This window comes from Hyla sarda, chromosome 1 (assembly GCF_029499605.1).
Source record: "Hyla sarda isolate aHylSar1 chromosome 1, aHylSar1.hap1, whole genome shotgun sequence".
NCBI lineage: Eukaryota > Metazoa > Chordata > Amphibia > Anura > Hylidae > Hyla > Hyla sarda.
In genome coordinates this window covers 245,828,152-245,847,245 of record NC_079189.1, presented here as the reverse complement: position 1 = coordinate 245,847,245, position 19,094 = coordinate 245,828,152, and the positions used below count along the sequence as shown (strand labels likewise).

At 41.7% G+C, this 19,094-nt stretch overlaps 1 protein-coding gene across 4 annotated transcripts in view; it reads left to right on the top strand.

Moving 5' to 3' along the window:
* Positions 1-19,094, top strand: part of LOC130304895 (leukemia inhibitory factor receptor-like) — a 137,330-nt gene that overhangs the window by 65,047 nt on the left and 53,189 nt on the right. For 3 of the 4 annotated variants that reach the window (XR_008854637.1, XM_056551963.1, XM_056551961.1), the window contains exon 6: positions 17,809-17,922. Coding sequence is in view for 3 of the 4 variants with exons in the window: in XM_056551963.1 (XP_056407938.1) it covers positions 17,809-17,922 (114 nt within the window). In the remaining variant the exon portion in view is untranslated. The remainder of the gene's footprint in view (positions 1-17,808; positions 17,923-19,094) is intronic. The other variant, XM_056551962.1, reaches the window with a different exon arrangement.

The window sequence follows — 19,094 nt, the reverse complement described above, 5'->3', positions numbered from 1 at the left end:
CAACCTTTCTACCTAATAGTTCTCGGCTTTTATTACCCTAAAAAAGTATTTTTATGAAAGCCACGGACAGTCCGGTAGGCGTGGTGCGTGGTCCGCAATGCCCCACCGCCAGCCACGCCCACCGACTGTAATTCAGCGCTGGGACTCTGTGTATAATGCTTGCAAGTGCTCGCTCCCCCCGCCATCTTTATACTCAGGGCGCACTGTGCAGGCGAGCGAGCGCTTGCAAGCATTATACGCAGCGGCGCGCACATTAGAAGAAGTGAACGGCGCATGCGCTGGTACCTGTGTGTTAATCACACAGAGTCCCAGCGCTCAATTACATTCGGTGGGCGTGGCAGGTGGCGGGGCATTTCGGACCTCGCCCCACGCCTACCCGACTGTCCGTGGCTTTCATAAAAAGCCTTTTTTAGGGTAATAAAAGCCGGGAACTATTAATTAGAAAGGTTGTTATACAAACCACCTGCACATAGTACACATGCTGTGTACCGGTTATTGCAGTAAAAGTTCATGACAGTTGCGCTTTAAATGTAAAGAGCTCCAGCTTCCAACATTTCAAAGTTACATTCCAGTTCCTTCTTACCGAGTTGTCAACAAATAAAAATAAAAAATAAATATTGCCATTATTACATTCCAACCTAATACATATTGCAACTGTAAAGAGATCAAATTAAACTTCCTAATGATTTTAATGTTTTAAAGAACTTAAAATTTTAGGCAACCAACATGAATATTAACTAGTGCCACCCTTGTGACTCTCGATGCTGACAAATAATTCCATGACTTCATTTTTATCCCCAGCATCAAGATCAGAGGAAGAATGGACAAGAGGGGGATGTTCAAATAAACATGATCTCATAAAGATTTTGGGATGGTGATCTCAAACTATTAACATTAATTCACCAATGTCAGCTAAAATCCCTCAAGTAACATAGTAGAAGCTAGAGATAAACCTTTAGTTTAATAATGGGCTTTTTATTATTATTATTATTATTAATAATAATAAGAAGAATTAATTATTTAATCTATTAAACAAAAAAAATAGAAAATGTGCATTCTAAACGCATGACTCTTCTAATTCAAAAAAAGTAGATTTTTTTCCATCTACTCCCACTATAAGTTCCTTATATAAAATCTTGCGCCAAAGCCACCCCCAGAGCCAAATGTACCATAGCCTCCCACAGGAAGGATCATTCCACTGTATCAAAAGCATTTATCAGATGCAAAGAGAGCTAAACTGCAGGAAATCCACTGTGAGTTATGCTACTCTTCACTTCAACGGGTTTGCCAGCAATCTGCAAATCTGCCACTATGGCAGGCTATCTGCGACCCATTGAAGTGAATGGTAGTGTAATTCGCAGGAGATTTCCCGTAGCGGGAAAGTTACGAGCCTGTGATTGTTCCCTTATGTCATATTTAACAGTGGCTCAGATAAATTTGGCACATCTTAAGACTGTCTAGTTTACACTCTGCCCACATTGAAAGTTAGTGCTTTCCAGTAGCAGTTTAATCCCTTTTAAAAAAGCACTCCAGAGGAATTTTTTTAAATGTTTCTTTAGTCACAATTTACAAACTGCTCACAGAACAATATCCCCAACACAAAACTTTAACATAGTGAACATTTTTTTCCTTTCCTCCCCCCTCCTCCCACCTCCCCCCAACCTCTCCTGGAGCAGTGCATCACAACCCTCGCATGAAGCATGGGCCGCTGCGCCCCCTCCATATATCCCTATGAGAGAGCTGCAGATAGCTGAATGGCTCTACCATAGAGATATATAGAGGGGGCATGTCGGCCACCGCTTTGTGCAGGGGTCGTGACGTTTCGGGAGAGCCGAGGCCCTGTACTGGAGATCGCTGGGGATAAGTTGGGGATAAGTTGTTCCCCATGATACTTCTCCTATAAGTCCATACCCCCCATTCCTTATCAATTTTAATCTGAACTCTCTTCCCTTTATATCATTTCAGCTCATAATTCCTCACTTTCTTCACTAAATTCTTCCAATTCTTTATACTCAGTATGTCACAATTCTTGCCAAGCACAGCATTTCTATTGTAATATCCCGATCTCTGCAATTCACTAAACCAGCCCCAAGTATGATTTATTTTGCTTATGCTTTGCTCAATTTCTAAAATTTTGACTCAAAACCTCAGTCCAAAACTTTCTTACTCCATTATATTCCCCCAACATATGTAGTCTTCTTGCCCTCCCCTGTTGACACTTTGGACATTTGGAATCTGTTCCCCATCCTATCTTCCATAATCCTACCGGTGTGCTGCAATCTGTGTGCAATTTTCAATAATGAAATGTTTTGATCAAAATGATGGTAATTGATGCTTTATTAATGTCTGCCCATACTTTTTCCCATTCCTCACTGGAGATCTCACTTAATGTCTTCTTCCACCTCTCTCTCTTATTTGGGAAGTTATGAATTATAGTGCACTTCATTTTCCCAATTACTTTCTTCTCCACAGTGCCTTTAACTCGTGCCTTCCTATTTTCTATCTCTCCACATTTTTTTCCATCTTCAATCTATATATATGTTAACAAATATTCTTCTACTAACCTTAAATTTTGTTCTCATCTACTCCCAACTATTTAGTTTTATTAATAAAAACTAATTACTAAACTAATATGGGGCATGGAACATCTTAGCTATGAGGAGCGATTAAAGGAGTTACAATTGTTTAGTCTTGAGAAGAGACGTTTAAGGGGGGATATGATAAACGTATATAAGTATATTAATGGCCCATACAAAACATATGGAGAAAAACTGTTCCAGGTTAAACCCCCCAAAGGACGAGGGGGCACTCCCTCCGTCTAGAGAGGAAAAGGTTTAGTCTCAAGGGTAGACACGCCTTCAGAACTGTGAACTTATGGAACAGTCTACCTCAGGAACTGGTCACAGCAGGAAAAATTAGCAGCTTTAAAACAGGGTTAGATACATTCCTGGAACAAAATAACATTAATGCTTATGAAGAAATATAAAATCCCATCCCTTCCCCAATATCGTGCCACACCCCTACCCTTCAATTCCCTGGTTGAACTTGATGGACGTATGTCTTTTTTCAACCGTACTAACTATGTAACTATGTAACTACTGTCGCCACCTTATTTGCTCCAAACCTTTTTCAATTTCACAAATACCTGACATTTCTCAAAAACTCTGGTATCCATTTATTCTATTTTATGATTTTTTCAAAAATGATTGCGATAAGATTAGCTAAGGTGATAAGGAAATTTGATAGAACAAAATGGATTTATTCCAGTAAGAAATCTTTTAAATATTATACATAGGACTTTTATTAATATGCAAGTAAGGGATAAAGGGCCCTGCTCCATCCTGTCTCTAGATGCTAATAAAGTGTTTGACAGGGTGGAGTGGAGATTCCTATTTAAGGTATTAGATTAATGTGAATGGGAACTTGACGAAACAGTTCAAACTGGAAAGAGGAACCAGGCAAGGTTATCTCCTTTGTTATTCGCTTCTTTTTGGAACCAGTGTTAAGTAGAATAAGAGAAACAAAGCAGTTTCAGGGCTATAGGATTAATGGAGTACATGAAAAGATTCTGATGACATGTTATTATTTGTAAGAGAACCCAAGAGTATATTTGCAATAGTAAACTGGAACTTAGCGCACCAGGACATACATTTACGTCATCAATCTTCTTCTCTGGTCTGCTGGAACTATAGCACTGAACAGTATTAGCAATCTACTGATTGCTATAAATAGTCCTCTTTTAGGACATAAAAAGTGTAAAGTAAACGTGGAAAAAAGGTGTAAAAAAAATTGAAAAATTGCCCCTTGTACCCATTTTACAAAAAAAAAAAAGAGTACTTTTTTTTATTAATAAACATATTTGGTAAATATCTGCATCTGCATACATTTCTGAACTATCAAAATATCATGTTAAAGGGGTATGCCAGGAATTTTTTTTATTTGGCTATGCTACAGGGGCTATAAAGTTAGTTTAGTTCATAATATAGTGTCTGTACCTGTGTGTGATGGTTTTCTCACAATTCTTATGTGATTTTAACTCCAATATTTATTTTTATCAGCATACAAAATGACTGTTGTTTCCCAGCTTGCAATGCGGCCGAGACCTGACTCACTAGTCAGCTGATGACAGGGAGCCTGTCTGCTTCAGTGGGTGGAGAGATCGCTTGGTGGGAGAGAGATCAATCTGCAACAGCTGTAGGCACCCTGATTGAAAACCACACTGATTTGAATGGATGCAGCTCATTTAGGTTTCAATGGGTGGGGTAGCTGATGTGTGGGAGGGAGGAAGATGGAATTGTGGGATTTGTAGTCAAAAAAAGAAAAGTCAAACAGGAAATACCAGTTCACAAAAAGCTAGCCACAGTGTGAAGGTAATCTCGCAACATAGCCATTTAGCCCAAAGACAAGCACAGATCCTTCCTAAGCATGTCCATTACTGTCTTCCAGGTAAGTACTAAAATCACCTTATGGTGGATAATCCCTTTAAAGGGGTACTCCAGTAGAAAACCTTTTTTTCTTTTAAATCAACTGTTGCCAGAAAGTTAAACAGATTTGTATATCACTTCTATTAAAAAATCGTAATCCTTCCAGTACTTATTAGCTGCTGAATACTAAAGAGGAAATTATTTTCTTTTTGGAACACAGAGCTCTCTGCTGACATCATGACCACAGTGCTCTCTGCTGGCATCTCTGTCCATTTTAGGAACTGTCCAGAGCAGCATATGTTTTCTATGGGGATTTTCTCCTACTCTGGACAGTTCTTAAAATGGACAGAGATGTCAGCAGAGAGCACTGTGGTCACGATGTCAGCAGAGAGCTCTGTGTTCCAAAAAGAAAATAATTTCCTCTGTAGTATTCAGCAGCTAATAAGTACTGAAAAGATTAAAACATTTTTATAGAAATAATTTACAAATCTGTTTAACTTTCTGGCACCAGTTGATAAAAAAAAAAAAAAAAAAGGTTTCCACCGGAGTACCCCTTTAACTCCTTGGGGACGGAGCCCATTATAACCCTAAGGACGGGAGCATTTTTTTGCAATTCTGACCACTCTCACTTATTAATAACTTGATGCTTTTAATTTTCATTCTGATTCCGAGATAGTTTTTTCGTGACATATTCTACTTTATGTTAGTGGTAAATTTTTGTTCATACTTGCATCATTTCTTGGTGAAAAATTGAAAATTTGATGAAAAAATTGAAAATTTTGCAGTTTTCTAACTTTGAAGCTCTCTGTAAGGAAAACAGACATTCCAAATAAATTATATACTGATTCACAAATAGAATATGTCTACTTTATATTTTCATCATTTACTTTACTTTACTTTTGGAAGACACCAGAGGGCTTAAAAGTTCAGAAGCAATTTTCTAATTTTTCACAACATTTTCAAAATCGGAATTTTTGAGGGACCAGTTCAGTTTTGAAGTGGATTTGAAGGGCCTTCATATTAGAAACACCCCATAAATTACCCCATTATAAAAACTGCACCCCTCAAAGTATTCAAAATGACATTCAGTAAGTTTGTTAACCCTTTAGGTGTTTCACAGGAATAGCAGCAAAGTGAAGGAGAAAATTCAAAATCTTCATTTTTTACACTCACATGTTCCTGTAGACCCAGTTTTTGAAATTTAACAAGGGGTAATAGGAGAAAAAGCCCCCCAAAATTTGTAACCCAATTTCTCTCGAGTAAGGAAATACCTCATATGTGTATGTCAAGTGTTCGGCGGGCGCAGTAGAGGGCTCAGAAGGGAAGGAGCGACAATGGGATTTTGGAGAGTGAGTTTTGCTGAAATGGTTTTGGGGGGCATGTCACATTTAGGAAGCATCTACACCCCTCAAGGCACGTAACAAGGGGTCCGGTAAGCTTTAACACCCCAAGGGTGTTTGACGACTTTTTGTTAAATTCGCATGTGTAAATGGAAAAAAAAATGTCACTATAGTGCAGTTTTTTCCCCCCAAATTTACCATTTCTACAAAGGGTAATGGGAGACAAATCCCCCCAAAATTTGTAACGCAATTTCTCCCGAGTACGGAGATACCCCATATATGGCCCAAAACTGTTGCCTTAAAATACGACAGGGCTCTGAAGTGAGAGAGCGCCATGCGCATTTGAGGCCTAAATTAGGAATTTGCAATAGGGGTGGACCCGGTTACAAGGATGGGGCTTGTCTCCACCAAAACCCTACAGCAGTGTTTCCCAAACAGGGTGCATCCAGCTGTTGCAAGACTCCCAGCCTGCCAGGACAGTCTATGGCTGTCCGGCAACACTGGGACTTGTGGTTTTGCAACAGCTGGAGGTGCCGTTTAGGAAACACTGCCATATGAGACGTTTTACATTTTTATTGGGGGGGGGGGCGACGTGTAAGGGGGTGTATGTGTAGTGTTTTACTTTTTATTATTTGTTAGTGTAGTGTAGTGTTTTTAGGGTACATTCACACAGGCAGGGGTTCACAGTAAGTTTCCTTGAAGGAAACCCACTGTAAACCCGCCCGTGTGAATGTACCCATGTACCCTGTACATTCACATGGGGGGGGCACCCCAAACCTTCAGCTGTGGCAAAATGACAACTCCCAGAATGCACTGACAGACCGTACATGCTGGGAGTTGTAGTTTTACAACAGCTGTAGGCACACTGGTGGGGAACCACTGAGTTAGAAAACAGACTCTAGCTCAGTGATTCCAACCCATGTGCCTCCAGCTGTTGCAAGACTACAACTCCCAGCATGTACGGTCTGTCAGTGCACTCTGGGAGTGGTAGTTTTGTAACAGCTGGAGGCACACGGGTTGGAATCACTGAGTTAGGAAACAGACTCTAGCTCAGTGTTTCCCAACCAGTGTGCCTACAGCTGTTGCAAAACTACAATTCCCAGCACGGCCAGACAGTCAGGGAATGCTAGGAGTTGTAGTTATGCAACAACTGGGGAAGAACAGTTTGGAGACCGCTAAGTAGTAGTGTTGCTCGCGAATATTCACAATGCGAATTTTATTCGCGAATATCGCATATTCGCGAATATTCGCGAATATAGCACTATATATTCGTAATTACGAATATTCGGGTTTTTTTTGTTTGTTTTTTCCACAGTACACATAACAGTGATCACCCCTCTCTGCTTCCATCCTGTGTGGTGTAAAGAAGGCTCTAATACTACTGTGTGAGACTGGTGTGCGAATTTTCGCATATGCTAATTTTCGCACAGGCGAATGTTCGCATATGCGAAAATATAACGAGAATATTATGAATATGCGAATATTTGCGAATATATGACGAATATTCGTCCATATATTCGAGAATATTCGCAAATTCGAATATGGCCTATGCCGTTCAACACTACTAAGTAGTGGCCTCCAAACTGTAGCCCTCCAGATGTTGCAAAACTACAGGGTGAAATGAACTCTAACACCCCCGCCCCCCTCTTGCCATTGGTGGTGCCTGACCGACCAATGGCAGGGGATAGGAGGGGGTGGCAAAACTGCCACCTCGCTCCTATCCTTTAGGCTGGTCGGAGCAATCTCTGACAGCTCCGATCATGCTTATTTTCCGGGAGATTGCGGAGATTCCGGGAGATTGCCCGGATCGCGGCAAATCGCAGGTCTGAATTGAGCTGCGATTTGCTGCGATCGCTGACATGGGGGGTCTCAGGACCCCCCTAGGCATTGCCACGGGATGCCTGCTGATAGATATCAGCAAGCATCCCGGTCCGATCACCGCCCGGCGAGCGGCAGTGATCGGAAATACGGAGGGCATATGGATACGCCCTCCGTCCTTAAGTGACGGGACGCGAGGGCGTATGCATACACCCTCCGTCCCCAAGGAGTTAAGGCCAAAATGGGATGTGTCCTTAAGGGGTTAAGCCTCTCATAAAGAAAGTAGAAAGCAAAGTTATGATTTAGTCAATAGGGGGGTAAAAAATAGTCGATGGGGGGGGAAGAATTTTATTAATGAAAAAAGTCTAACTTCCACTAATCTTCCATTATTTGAGGTTATCACCAATGTGGATCCCCGAATAATACTTTATAGAGAGAGAGCGCAAAATAAATTATTTAATTTTGGGCCAAGGACACGTAAGAATGAAACAAAGATATTTAAATATGCCAAAAGAGGTGATGAGTCAGGAAATACCAAACTTCTAGCTTTCAAGGTATGGATCCTCAAACAAAGAAAAAGAAATGTGGGTCAGTTAATAGGGAATAATAAAGAGAATAGAGATAAGATCTTTGAGGTATTAGAAACCAGAAATTTGACACTAGTCCTGCAGTGCCATCCGTTTCAATCCAGCACAGCTGCATCCATCCATTTTATTATTGTAGCTGCATCATGGGACAACCACTGACTTATGTCTCAGAGAAAGAAAGAAAAAAGTCAGTCCTGGGTCAGTGGATTTCCTGTAACCTACAGGATGACATAATAACCTATGAGAATTCTTCAGGCTACTTACAGACCCCTCCCCACCTAGAGCTATATACTGCTGCTGCTATCTCTATGGGATCAGGGTATAAGTGAGACTGTATTTACACATTGCATTTTTGCTGTAGTTTTCTCAATATCACAGTAAAATGACACTATTTTATGTGTTGTGATTGCACAAAACTGTGTTTTTCAGGTTATAGGCTTCAAAAATGACTGGTAAGAGTACCTGATAAGAGTATCTTACAATGTTTTGAACTCCTTCTTTGCTTCTGCAACTGAAGAAACAAATTCAGCCCTGGAGTTTTTTCTAGATCTCATCAGCTTGCTCAGGGAAGAGTACAGGAGAAACACTTCTGTTACACCTTGCGCTCCGGCCACTTCCCCTGGCCGTGAGTATACTGTCCCTCTCTCCCCTGCTGCCGGCGGGGCTGGGATTCACTTTGCGGGACGCGCCCGCATGTGAATTCCAGCCCGTCACCTACCACGCTCCTCTGCTGCTTCTTCCTCTGCCTCTCAGCTCCATTTTGTAACTTTTGGGGGCTTCCATTTCTACACAGTAAATTTTTGGGTAAAAATGACACCTTCTCTTTATTCTGTAGGTCCATACGATTAAAATGATACCCTACTTATGTAGGTTTGATTTTGTTGTACTTCTGAAAAAAATCCTAATTACATGCAGGAAAATTTATATGTTTAAAATTGTCATATTCTGACCCCTATAATTTTTTACTTTTCTGTGTATGGGGTGGTATGAGGGCTAATTTTTTGCGCCATGATCTGAAGTTTTTAGCGGTATGATTTTTGTATTGATCGGACTTATTGATCGCTTTTTATTCATTTTTTCATTATATAAAAAGTGACCAAAAATACGCTATTTTGGACTTTGGAATTTATTGCACGTATAATATACTGCGGTTAAATTAATGATACATTTTTCTCATTCAGACATTTCCGCACGCGGCGATTCCACATATACTTATTTTTATTTACACTGTTTGTTTTGTTTTTTTATGGGAAAAGGGGGGTGATTCAAACTTTTATTAGGGAAGGGGTTAAATTATCTTTATAAACTTATTTTTTTATTCACTTTTTTTTGGGGGGGGGGGGCTATAACACTCCACACGGTGATCTTTTACATTGATCAATGGTTTCTCATAGGAAACCATTGATCGATAATTCTGCCGCTTGACTGCTCATGCCTGTATCTCAGGCACTGAGTAATCATTCAGCGATCGGACACCAGGAGGCAAGGTAAGGGACCCTCCTGCTGTCCTACAGATGTTCAGGATGCCGCGATTTCACTGCGGCGATCCCGAAAAGCCCGTTGAGCTAGCCGGGGGTAGTTTACTTTCACTTTAGACGCGGCGTTCAACTTGAGGGTTAATAGCATGCAGCACCACGATCAGTGCCATGAGCTATTAGCCACGGGTCCCGGCCATTGTTAGCAACGGGTCAACGGCCGGGCCCGACCCGTTATGAAGGACTCAGGACGTACAGGTACGCCCTGGGTCCTTAAGAGGTTAAATGATCTTATTCAGCTGGCCTCCCGGATTTATATCTGTTTCTCTGATTGACGTGTGGAACGCCACCTCTCCACACATGAATTTGTCGGTCCAGCTTTCTCTACCTTCCAAAGAAATTATTTCCGTTCTTGCCTTCCTGGATTCTGGTTCCGCGGGAAATTTTATTGATGCCTCCATAGTACATAGGTATCATCTGCCGGTATATCGCCTTTTGAAGCCCTTGTACATCTCTACGGTTAAAGGAGAAAATCTGGACTGCACCATGCTATACCGCACAGAACCGATATGAATGCAGGTCGGAGTCTTGCATAAGGAGAACTTGTCCTTCTATGTACTTCCTCACTGTACCTCTCCTCTCCTGCTTGGCCTTCCTTGGTTGCAACTCCATGCCCTGCAGCTGGATTGGAAAACTGGAGAAGCTCTCCGTTGGGGACGTTATTGCAACAGTCACTGCATTCATATTTGTCCTTCTAAGTGGGTGCCTCCTTCTATTCCTCTGCCCGGTTTGCCTTTGTTTCTTCAGGACTATGTTGACATCTTCAGTGAGAAACAAGCTGAAGTACTGCCACCTCCTCGTCCCTATGATTGTCCTATAGACTTACTGCCTGGGACCACTCCTCCTCCGGGAAGAATTTACCCTCTATCTATTCCTGAAACTCAAGCCATGTCTAAATATATTCAAGAAAATCTTCAAAAAGGCTTTATCAGGAAGTCATCTTCCCCTGCTGGAGCCGGATTCATCTTTGTAGAGAAAAAAAGACAGTTCTCTGCGACCCTGCATTGACTATTGTGGATTGAATAAAATCACCATCAAGAACCCTCTTCCCTTGATCTGGGAGTTATTTGAGAGTTTCCGTGGGGCGAGGATCTTCTCCAAACAAGACTTTTGAGGTGCCTATAACCTGATTCGCATAAGAGAAGGTGACGAATGGAAGCCTGCATTTAATACTCGGGATGGACATTTTGAGTATCTGGTGATGCCATTCGGACTATGTAATGCTTCAGCAGTCTTCCAGGAGTTTGTTAATGATATCTTACATGACCTCTTATACACCTGTGTCATGGTCTATTTGGACGATATACTCATCTACTCGCCTAATGTTCAGACTCATTGTTCTCACATCCGCCAGGTCTTACAACGTCTTTGTGACAACCATCTTTACGCTAAGCTTGAGAAGTGTGTTTTCGAAAATTCCAGTCTTCCTATTCTGGGTTACATTGTTATTAGGCAAAGTCTACAGATGGATCCTAACAAGTTGTCAGCTGTACTGGACTGGCCCCGACTTACTGGCTTAAAAGCTATTCAGCGTTTTCTTGGTTTAGCCAATTACTATCGGCAATTTATTCCGCATTACTCCACCTTGGTAGCGCCCATTGTCTCTCTCACCAAGAAGACTTCTAATCCCAAGGTCTGTACTCCAGAGGCTGAAGATGCTTTTAAACAGTTAAAGTCCGCCTTCGCTTTGGCTCCGGTCCTGTCTAGACTCGACTCTGGCAAGCCTTTTCTTTTGGAGGTGGATGCATCTTCTATTGGAGCAGGAACTGCCTTAACACAAAAATCCTCTAAGGGAAGAATTGTAACCTGTGGCTTTTTCTCTAAAACCTTCTCTCCCGTGGAGAAAAACTGTTGTATGGGAGACCGTGAACTCTTGGCTATAAAGCTAGCCTTGGAAGAATGGTGTCATCTCTTGGAAGGTTCAGTACATCCTGTTACTATATATTCTGACCACAAGAACTTGCTTTATCTTCAGACAGCCCATCGTCTCAACTCTCGGCAGGCCCGATGGTCTCTGTTCTCCACTAGATTTTTTTACATCCACTTCCGTCCTGCAGAGAAGAATCTTCGAGCTGTCGCTCTTTCTAGGTCTTATGATGTGCAGGACCGAGAATCTCCTCCTCAGCACATTATTCCTCCTGAGCATCTCATCTCCGCAGCGCCAGCAAATCTTCAGCACCTGCCTCCTGGAAAGACTTACGTGTCTCCTCTTTTAAGACTCCGAGTCTTAAGACTCCGAGCCATTCCTCTCTTATGGCTGGTCATTCTGAAACTCGTAAATCCTAACAGCTTATCTCCAGACAATATTGGTGGCCTAGTTTAAGACAGGATGTCGTTGATTTTGTCCGTTCCTCTTCGGTCTGTGCCCGGGATAAGACCCCTCATTCCAAACCTGCAGGTCTTCTACAACCTTTGCCTGTTCCAGAGCTTCCCTGGACCAATATTGCTATGGACTTCATTACTGACCTTCTGTCTTCTGGAGGCAATACTGTTGTTTGGGTGGTAGTGGACCAATTTTCTAAAATGGCTCATTTTGTGCCGCTGCCTGGACTTCCATCGGCACTGCAGCTTGCTAAACTGTTCCTTTGCCACATCTCGCGTTTGCATGGTTTGCCCTCACATATTGTATCTGACCGTGGAGTCCAGTTCGTCTCTAAATTATGGCGGGACCTCTGCTCCCGTCTCCAAGTAAAGCTGGACTTTTCCTCAGCCTACCACCTTCAATCCAATGGAGAGGTTGAGAGGGTGAATCAGGTCTTAGGAAATTATCTTCGCCATTTAATTTCTGCTTGTCAAGACGACTGGGTCTTTTTACTTCCTTGGGCAGAGTTGTCATACAATCATAAGAATTCTGAATCTACTGGAACTTTGCCTTTCTTCGTAGTTTATGGACTTCATCCTCATCCTCCTCTTCCTTTATCCTCTTTTTTCTGGAGTTCCTGCAGTTGATGAGCAAGTATGGAACTTTTCCACCATCTGGCAGAAGAGACGTTCTTCTCTTTTGCATGCTACGTGTGGAATGAAGTCTCAAGCGGACAAGAAAAGACGTTCCCCTCCCAAGTTCTCTCCTGGTGACAAAGTCTGGTTTTCTGCCAAGTATATCCGCTTCAGAGTACCCAGTTATCAATTTGGCCCTCGCTATCTTGGTTCCTTTAAAATCAAGAAGCATTTAAATCCTGTGGCCTATTCTCTCCATCTGCCGTCCTCTCTCCGGATCCCGAATTCCTTCCATGTCTCCCTCTTGAAACCTGTCATCCACAACCGCTTCTCTAAAAAAAGACATTTCACCTACTCCCATCTTTGGTACCTCTGATGTTTATGTTGTTAAACAGATTTTGGACTCCAAGTTTATCAAATGTAAATGCTTTTATCTTGTGGATTGGGAAGGATTTGGTCCGGAGGAGAGATCTTGGGAGCCTGAAGAAAATATCCTGGACCGCGACCTACTCAGTAAATTTCTGAACCGCAAAAGGAGGGGGAGACCAAAGGGGGGGGGGGTACTGTTACACCTTGAGCTCCAGCCACTTCCCCTGGCCGTGAGCGCACTGTCCCCCTCTCCCCTGTTGGCGGCGGGCTGGGATTCCCATGTGGGACGTGCCCGCATGCAAATCCCAGGCTGTCATTTACTGCGTTCCTCTGCTGCTTCCTCCTCTGCCTCTCAGCTCCGGCGCGCGTCTCCATCTCCTAGGGCGCGGAACTTTGAAATTTAAAGGGCCAGTACGCCCATAATTATGTGAAATACCTGACACTATTCTATAAGTCCCTGCACCTCCCACTCTTCCCTGCCAGATTTTCAGTGCCATTTGCCTGAGATTAAGCGTTCCATACTGTCTGTTTACCTTGCCCGTGTTCTGACCCTTCCGCTACATTATTTGACTATGCACCTTTGCTGCCTGCCTTGACCTTCTGATAAGTCCGACTAGGCCTGTGCCTCATCCTACTGTACTTCGCCTCGCCCAGCTATCTGTGTGGGTGAGTCGTATCGGGGGTTGTGACCTGGGTGTCGCCTGCCGCAGCAAATCCATCCTGACTTGCGGCGGGCTCTGGTGAAGACCAGTGGCACCTTAGACTCCGCTCCCCGATACGGCCCATGTCATCAGCCACTCAGATCAGTGGATCCACATCCAGCATCGTTACAACTTCCCTTGTCACATTGTACTCACATACAGCCTAAGGTATAAAGGAAGGCACAGCTCTTAAAAAAAACACCTTCAGGCATTAGCTTTAGGAATGGAGGTTGGAGTTCACTAAACTGCCTGGCCTATGTTTTAGCCACTAGGAACAGCCCTTTGAAAGACAGTCACTTGCCATCAACTTTAAAAAAGGCTAAAATGGAGATGACATGAGAGACTCTATACTATAGGCTGGGTTTGCACGACAGAATTTCTGCACGGAATTTTGCATTAAAATTCGTCAGTAAATTATGCAGAAATGAATTGTCCATTCACTTCAATGCAATTCATGCAGCGGAAATTCTTCCGTGGTAATAGGACAGTGGAATTCCTTTGAAGTGTATTGACCATAAATTCATGAAGAATTTTCAAGCAAAATTCCTTGCAGAAATTCTGCCATTTGAACATAGCCCTAAGGACCAACCCCAGTTCCAGTCAGGAAGAAATCAGCGTAGAGGAACTGCAGGAAATAAGAGAAAGTAGAGAAAAACATGTCCTAATCTTACATAATACTGCAATATGGAAGAGAACTGAAAACATAGATAGCCAAATGTTTAACGCAACCAGTAAAAGGCCAATTTTATACAGAAAAACGGATAATATATAAGGATCTATTGCATAGTAGGAATGGCAGTGAGAACTCCTCGCTGCATTATGCTGAAATAGCAGAGAGACACATTTCACTGCATAGCATTTGAATATCAGAGAACCCCTCACTGCATTGCACCGAAATAGCTGAGAGACACTCCTTCCGGCAAAGTGCTGGAATAGCAGAGTGACACCCCTCACTGCATACTGCTGGCATAGCAGAGACTCACCCCTTAATGAATTATTCTTGCATAGTGCCATTCACTGCAAAATACTGGTAAGGTTCGAAACACACTACGTTTTGGCCCCCGTTAATCGTATCCGTCAGCATCCCGAAGAAAACGGGATGCTGACGTATACTGTTAACAGGCGCAGCAGACCCCATTCAATTCTATGGCCGAAAGGAGTCACCTTGTGACTCTTTTCGGGGTGTGTGCTCTATTTAAAAAGCGCAACAGCCTCTGTCATGAGTGCGGTTAAAATTGCGCATATGTCCCAAACGAAGTCACTAGGGTCTCCGTTCGGCAGCAGAATTTAATGGGGTTTGTGGCTCCCGTTAACAGTATACGTCAGCATCCCGTTTTCAGCGGGATTCCGACGCATAAGATTAACAGGGGCCAAAACGTAGTGTGTTCCGACCCTAAAGCAGAGAGACACTACTCACTGCATAATGCTGGTGTAGGGGAGAGACACCCCTTTCTAGAGAGTGCAGGAATAGCAGAGAGACCCTCACTGCATAATGCTGTAATAGCAGAGAGACACCCCTCACTGCAAAGTGCTGGAATAGCAGAGAGACCCTCATTGCATAATGCTGATATAGCAGAAAGATACCACTCAATGCAAAATGCTGATATAGCAGAGAGCAACCCTCACTGCATAATGCTGATATAGCAGAAAGATACCACTCAATGCAAAATGATGATATAGCAGAGAACAACCCTCACTGCATAATGCTGATATAGCAGTAAAAACCTCACTGCATAATGCTGATATAGTAGAGAGACCCTCACTGCATAATGCTGATATAGTATGGAGACCCTCACTGCATAATGCTGATATAGCAGAGACCCTTACTGCATAATGCTCATATAGCAGAGAGACCCTCACTGCATAATGCTGATATAGTAGAGAGACCCTCACTGCATAATGCTGATATAGCAGTAAAAACCTCACTGCATAATGCTGATATAGTAGAGAGACCCTCACTGCATAATGCTGATATAGCAGAGACCCTTACTGCATAATGCTGATATAGCAGAGAGACCCTCACTGCATAATGCTGATATAGTAGAGAGACCCTCACTGCATAATGCTGATATAGCAGTAAAAACCTCACTGCATAATGCTGATATAGTATAGAGACCCTCACTGCATAATGCTGATATAGCAGAGACCCTTACTGCATAATGCTCATATAGCAGAGAGACCCTCACTGCATAATGCTGATATAGTAGAGAGACCCTCACTGCATAATGCTGATATAGCAGAGACCCTTACTGCATAATGCTCATATAGCAGAGAGACCCTCACTGCATAATGCTGTCTAGCAGAGAGACCCTTACTGCATAATGCTGATATAGTAGAGAGACCGTCACTGCATAATGTTGATATAGCAGAGAGACCGTCACTGCATAATGCTGATTTGTGTTCGAGGCTACAACGAGACCAGCTGCCTGCTACTAATCACTACAATCACAATAACACACAATGATGGTAATAACGATCAACTGATCAAATGATACAGTGATAATGATAACGGTTATAACAATAACCACTGTAATAATGATGATAACTACAATAATGATGGCAGTAATAAGAATGACCGTAATAACAATACCGTAATAACGATAACCCTAATAATGATAACAATAATAACAGTAATAATGATAATAATAATAACACTACAAATGACACCAATAATAATACCAATACCATTGAATATACTGTAACAATAATAACAGGAATAATAACATACTTACAGTGGTCAGAAGTGTGCCCAAAACCGCGACCGTGGGCATGCCTATAGATGGCCTACCCAGATGGAGAATGATAGAATAAGGGAGGGTTGGGCGGGTGTCGCCAAATGCTGGAAACACCCTGACCTATATGCAGGGGGGTGTTATATACCTTAACAGTCTTACACTTGTGGTCGAGGCTACAACGTGACCAGCTGCCTGCAACTAATAACTACAATAACCATAACACATTATAACGATAATAACGATACAGTGATAATGATAACTGTTATAACGATAACCACAGTAATAACGATAACTATAATGATGGCAGTAATAAGAATGACCGTATAAACAATACTGTAATAACGATAATCGTAATAATGATAACAGTAATAATAATAACAGTAATAACTATACATGAGCGAAGTTACAGTGATTCAATTCGACAAATCGAATCACTGTAACTTCGCTCATCTCTAGTAATAATGATAATAATAATAACACTACAAATGACTTTTGGGGGGTTCAGTTTTTACACAGTGCACTTGGTAAAAATTATTTTTCTTGTTATTTTGTAGGTCAATACAATTAAAACGATACCCAAATGATATAGCTTTTCTATTACTGTACTACTTTAAAAACAAAAAAAAAAAGGGTCAGCCGGGATGTGTCATTTTACACTATAGATGCTCATCACTGCATCCCAAGGTTTAATGACGGGGAACGGTGGGATTCTCGCTGCCTGTCAATAGCAGTGAGTGTCTGGCTACTGACAGTCACAGCTATGATGTAGGCACCGCTCCTGTGCTTGCTTCATAGTTACTTAATGCTGCAGGGTGTACAGGTATGCTCTTGTGTGTGTTAAGGCCCATGCGGCAAGGGTGTACCTGTACACCCGATGTCCCTGAGGGGTTAACATATAAAATTATTTTGCAGCACAAACAGCTTGGCATTTACCGACCTTTGCTGTAGGTAAACAAGTAGTTGAAGATTCAAAAGAAAGGTGCTGAGTACGTATGCTGTTGCTTGCTGATTGACTGACTATTGATTAATTATTTAATTAGTCTCCTTTGCTAGGTGGGTGGTCCTGGGGCAGGGAGTGAGGAAGAAAATATACCATCTGTGCTGCTTGAAAATGAAGTAGAAAGTCAAAATGACCTCTACAAAATTCCAGTTGACCCAAGTATATATATATATTTATGGTTTAGTCAGGTATCATTTGGGTCTAAAGTATGATGGATTGGGCACAGTTGTAAGCCATGACACCATTATGAACAGAGCCTAAATGTTGTTTATTTATTTTTTATATTTTGGTCATATTGTGAAGTGTAAATAATATGTTAAATTGCAAGGAGAGACTGTGACAGAGTAGAAATTATTTTCCAGCAGAAAGTTGCACATTTTCTCTTGATGGTCATCGGGGACACTATGTTCAGATCCGACAGACATATGAAGAAGGTGTATGGAGTGAATGGAGTGACCCAATCTTTGTACCTGCAGGTGAGCTTCATTAAGGTTTTCCCTTTGTGTGATACTTACGCAGTCCACACATGTAATTTTCCTATCACATATACTTCTGTCTGTGTATGACATTTGATGACAGGTTATGATGATCAAACATGCATTAGGAACAGCAACTTCTCAATTTCATCATGCACAGCCACTTTAAATAGGATGGTTCATTGCCAGACATTGAATCCAAAATACAGCACAAATGACAGCATTTACACTGCAAGTGTGAATGTATGCCGACATATTGTACACACAAAAATGGCATCATTTTGGCTCTACCAATTTAGGCTTAACAAAGGCCCAAGTTTGTAAGGCCCCAAAAAAACACTATTTTTGGTATGCACAATGACCCTGATTTACTAACAGGATCCTGACTTTTTTTTAATCGGGTTATGTGACACAATTTGTGTTGCATGTCCTCTACAAATAAATCACAGAGGCGTGGGGAAGAGTGGGGAAGGAGTAAAAATAGAATTAACACCAAACCCCAGTCACCTAGGTGACGGGGTGTAAAACCCCTATTAACTTATATTCCCCCTCCTATAGAAATTAAGGTGTGTTAAAACGTCACTTTTATTTATTATCTATTAAAAGGTCCAAAAAGTGTATTAAAAATCCCAGCACAGTCCCTAGGATCACAGTATCACTCTCCTAAAGGAGTAGTAGTTATATGTTCACGTCTGCAGTGCGTGTTAAATGGGACCATATGCTGTTTTAAAACCACAAAAATTATGTCTATACTACATGTTTTGTGGTACCAACTACACCCTCACAGGCTATGAGACATAGCACCTGAGCATTTTTTTATTATTTTTTGGGGGATTTCGTTTTAAAAAAATAATAATTTTTTAAATCTTGGCTTTCATTTCATTTCCTTTTTTTTTTTTTTTTTTTACGTTTTGTTTGTTAACCCATTAACGACCATGAATGTAAAGTTACATCCTGGTTCAGAGTTATTTTGCTTTATTTGTTTGCTTTACGCTTTATTTTTCCCGTGCAACAGAATTTAATATCGTGAATTTTTCCAACATGTGCGGCACATTGATAAATATGTGTGAGAAAAAATAGGAAAAAAAAGCACTCTGAAAATAACCCGACAGTTAGTAAATCAGGGCCAATATGTTGGCATAAATAACCACTTGTTGGGAATATTATGTTGT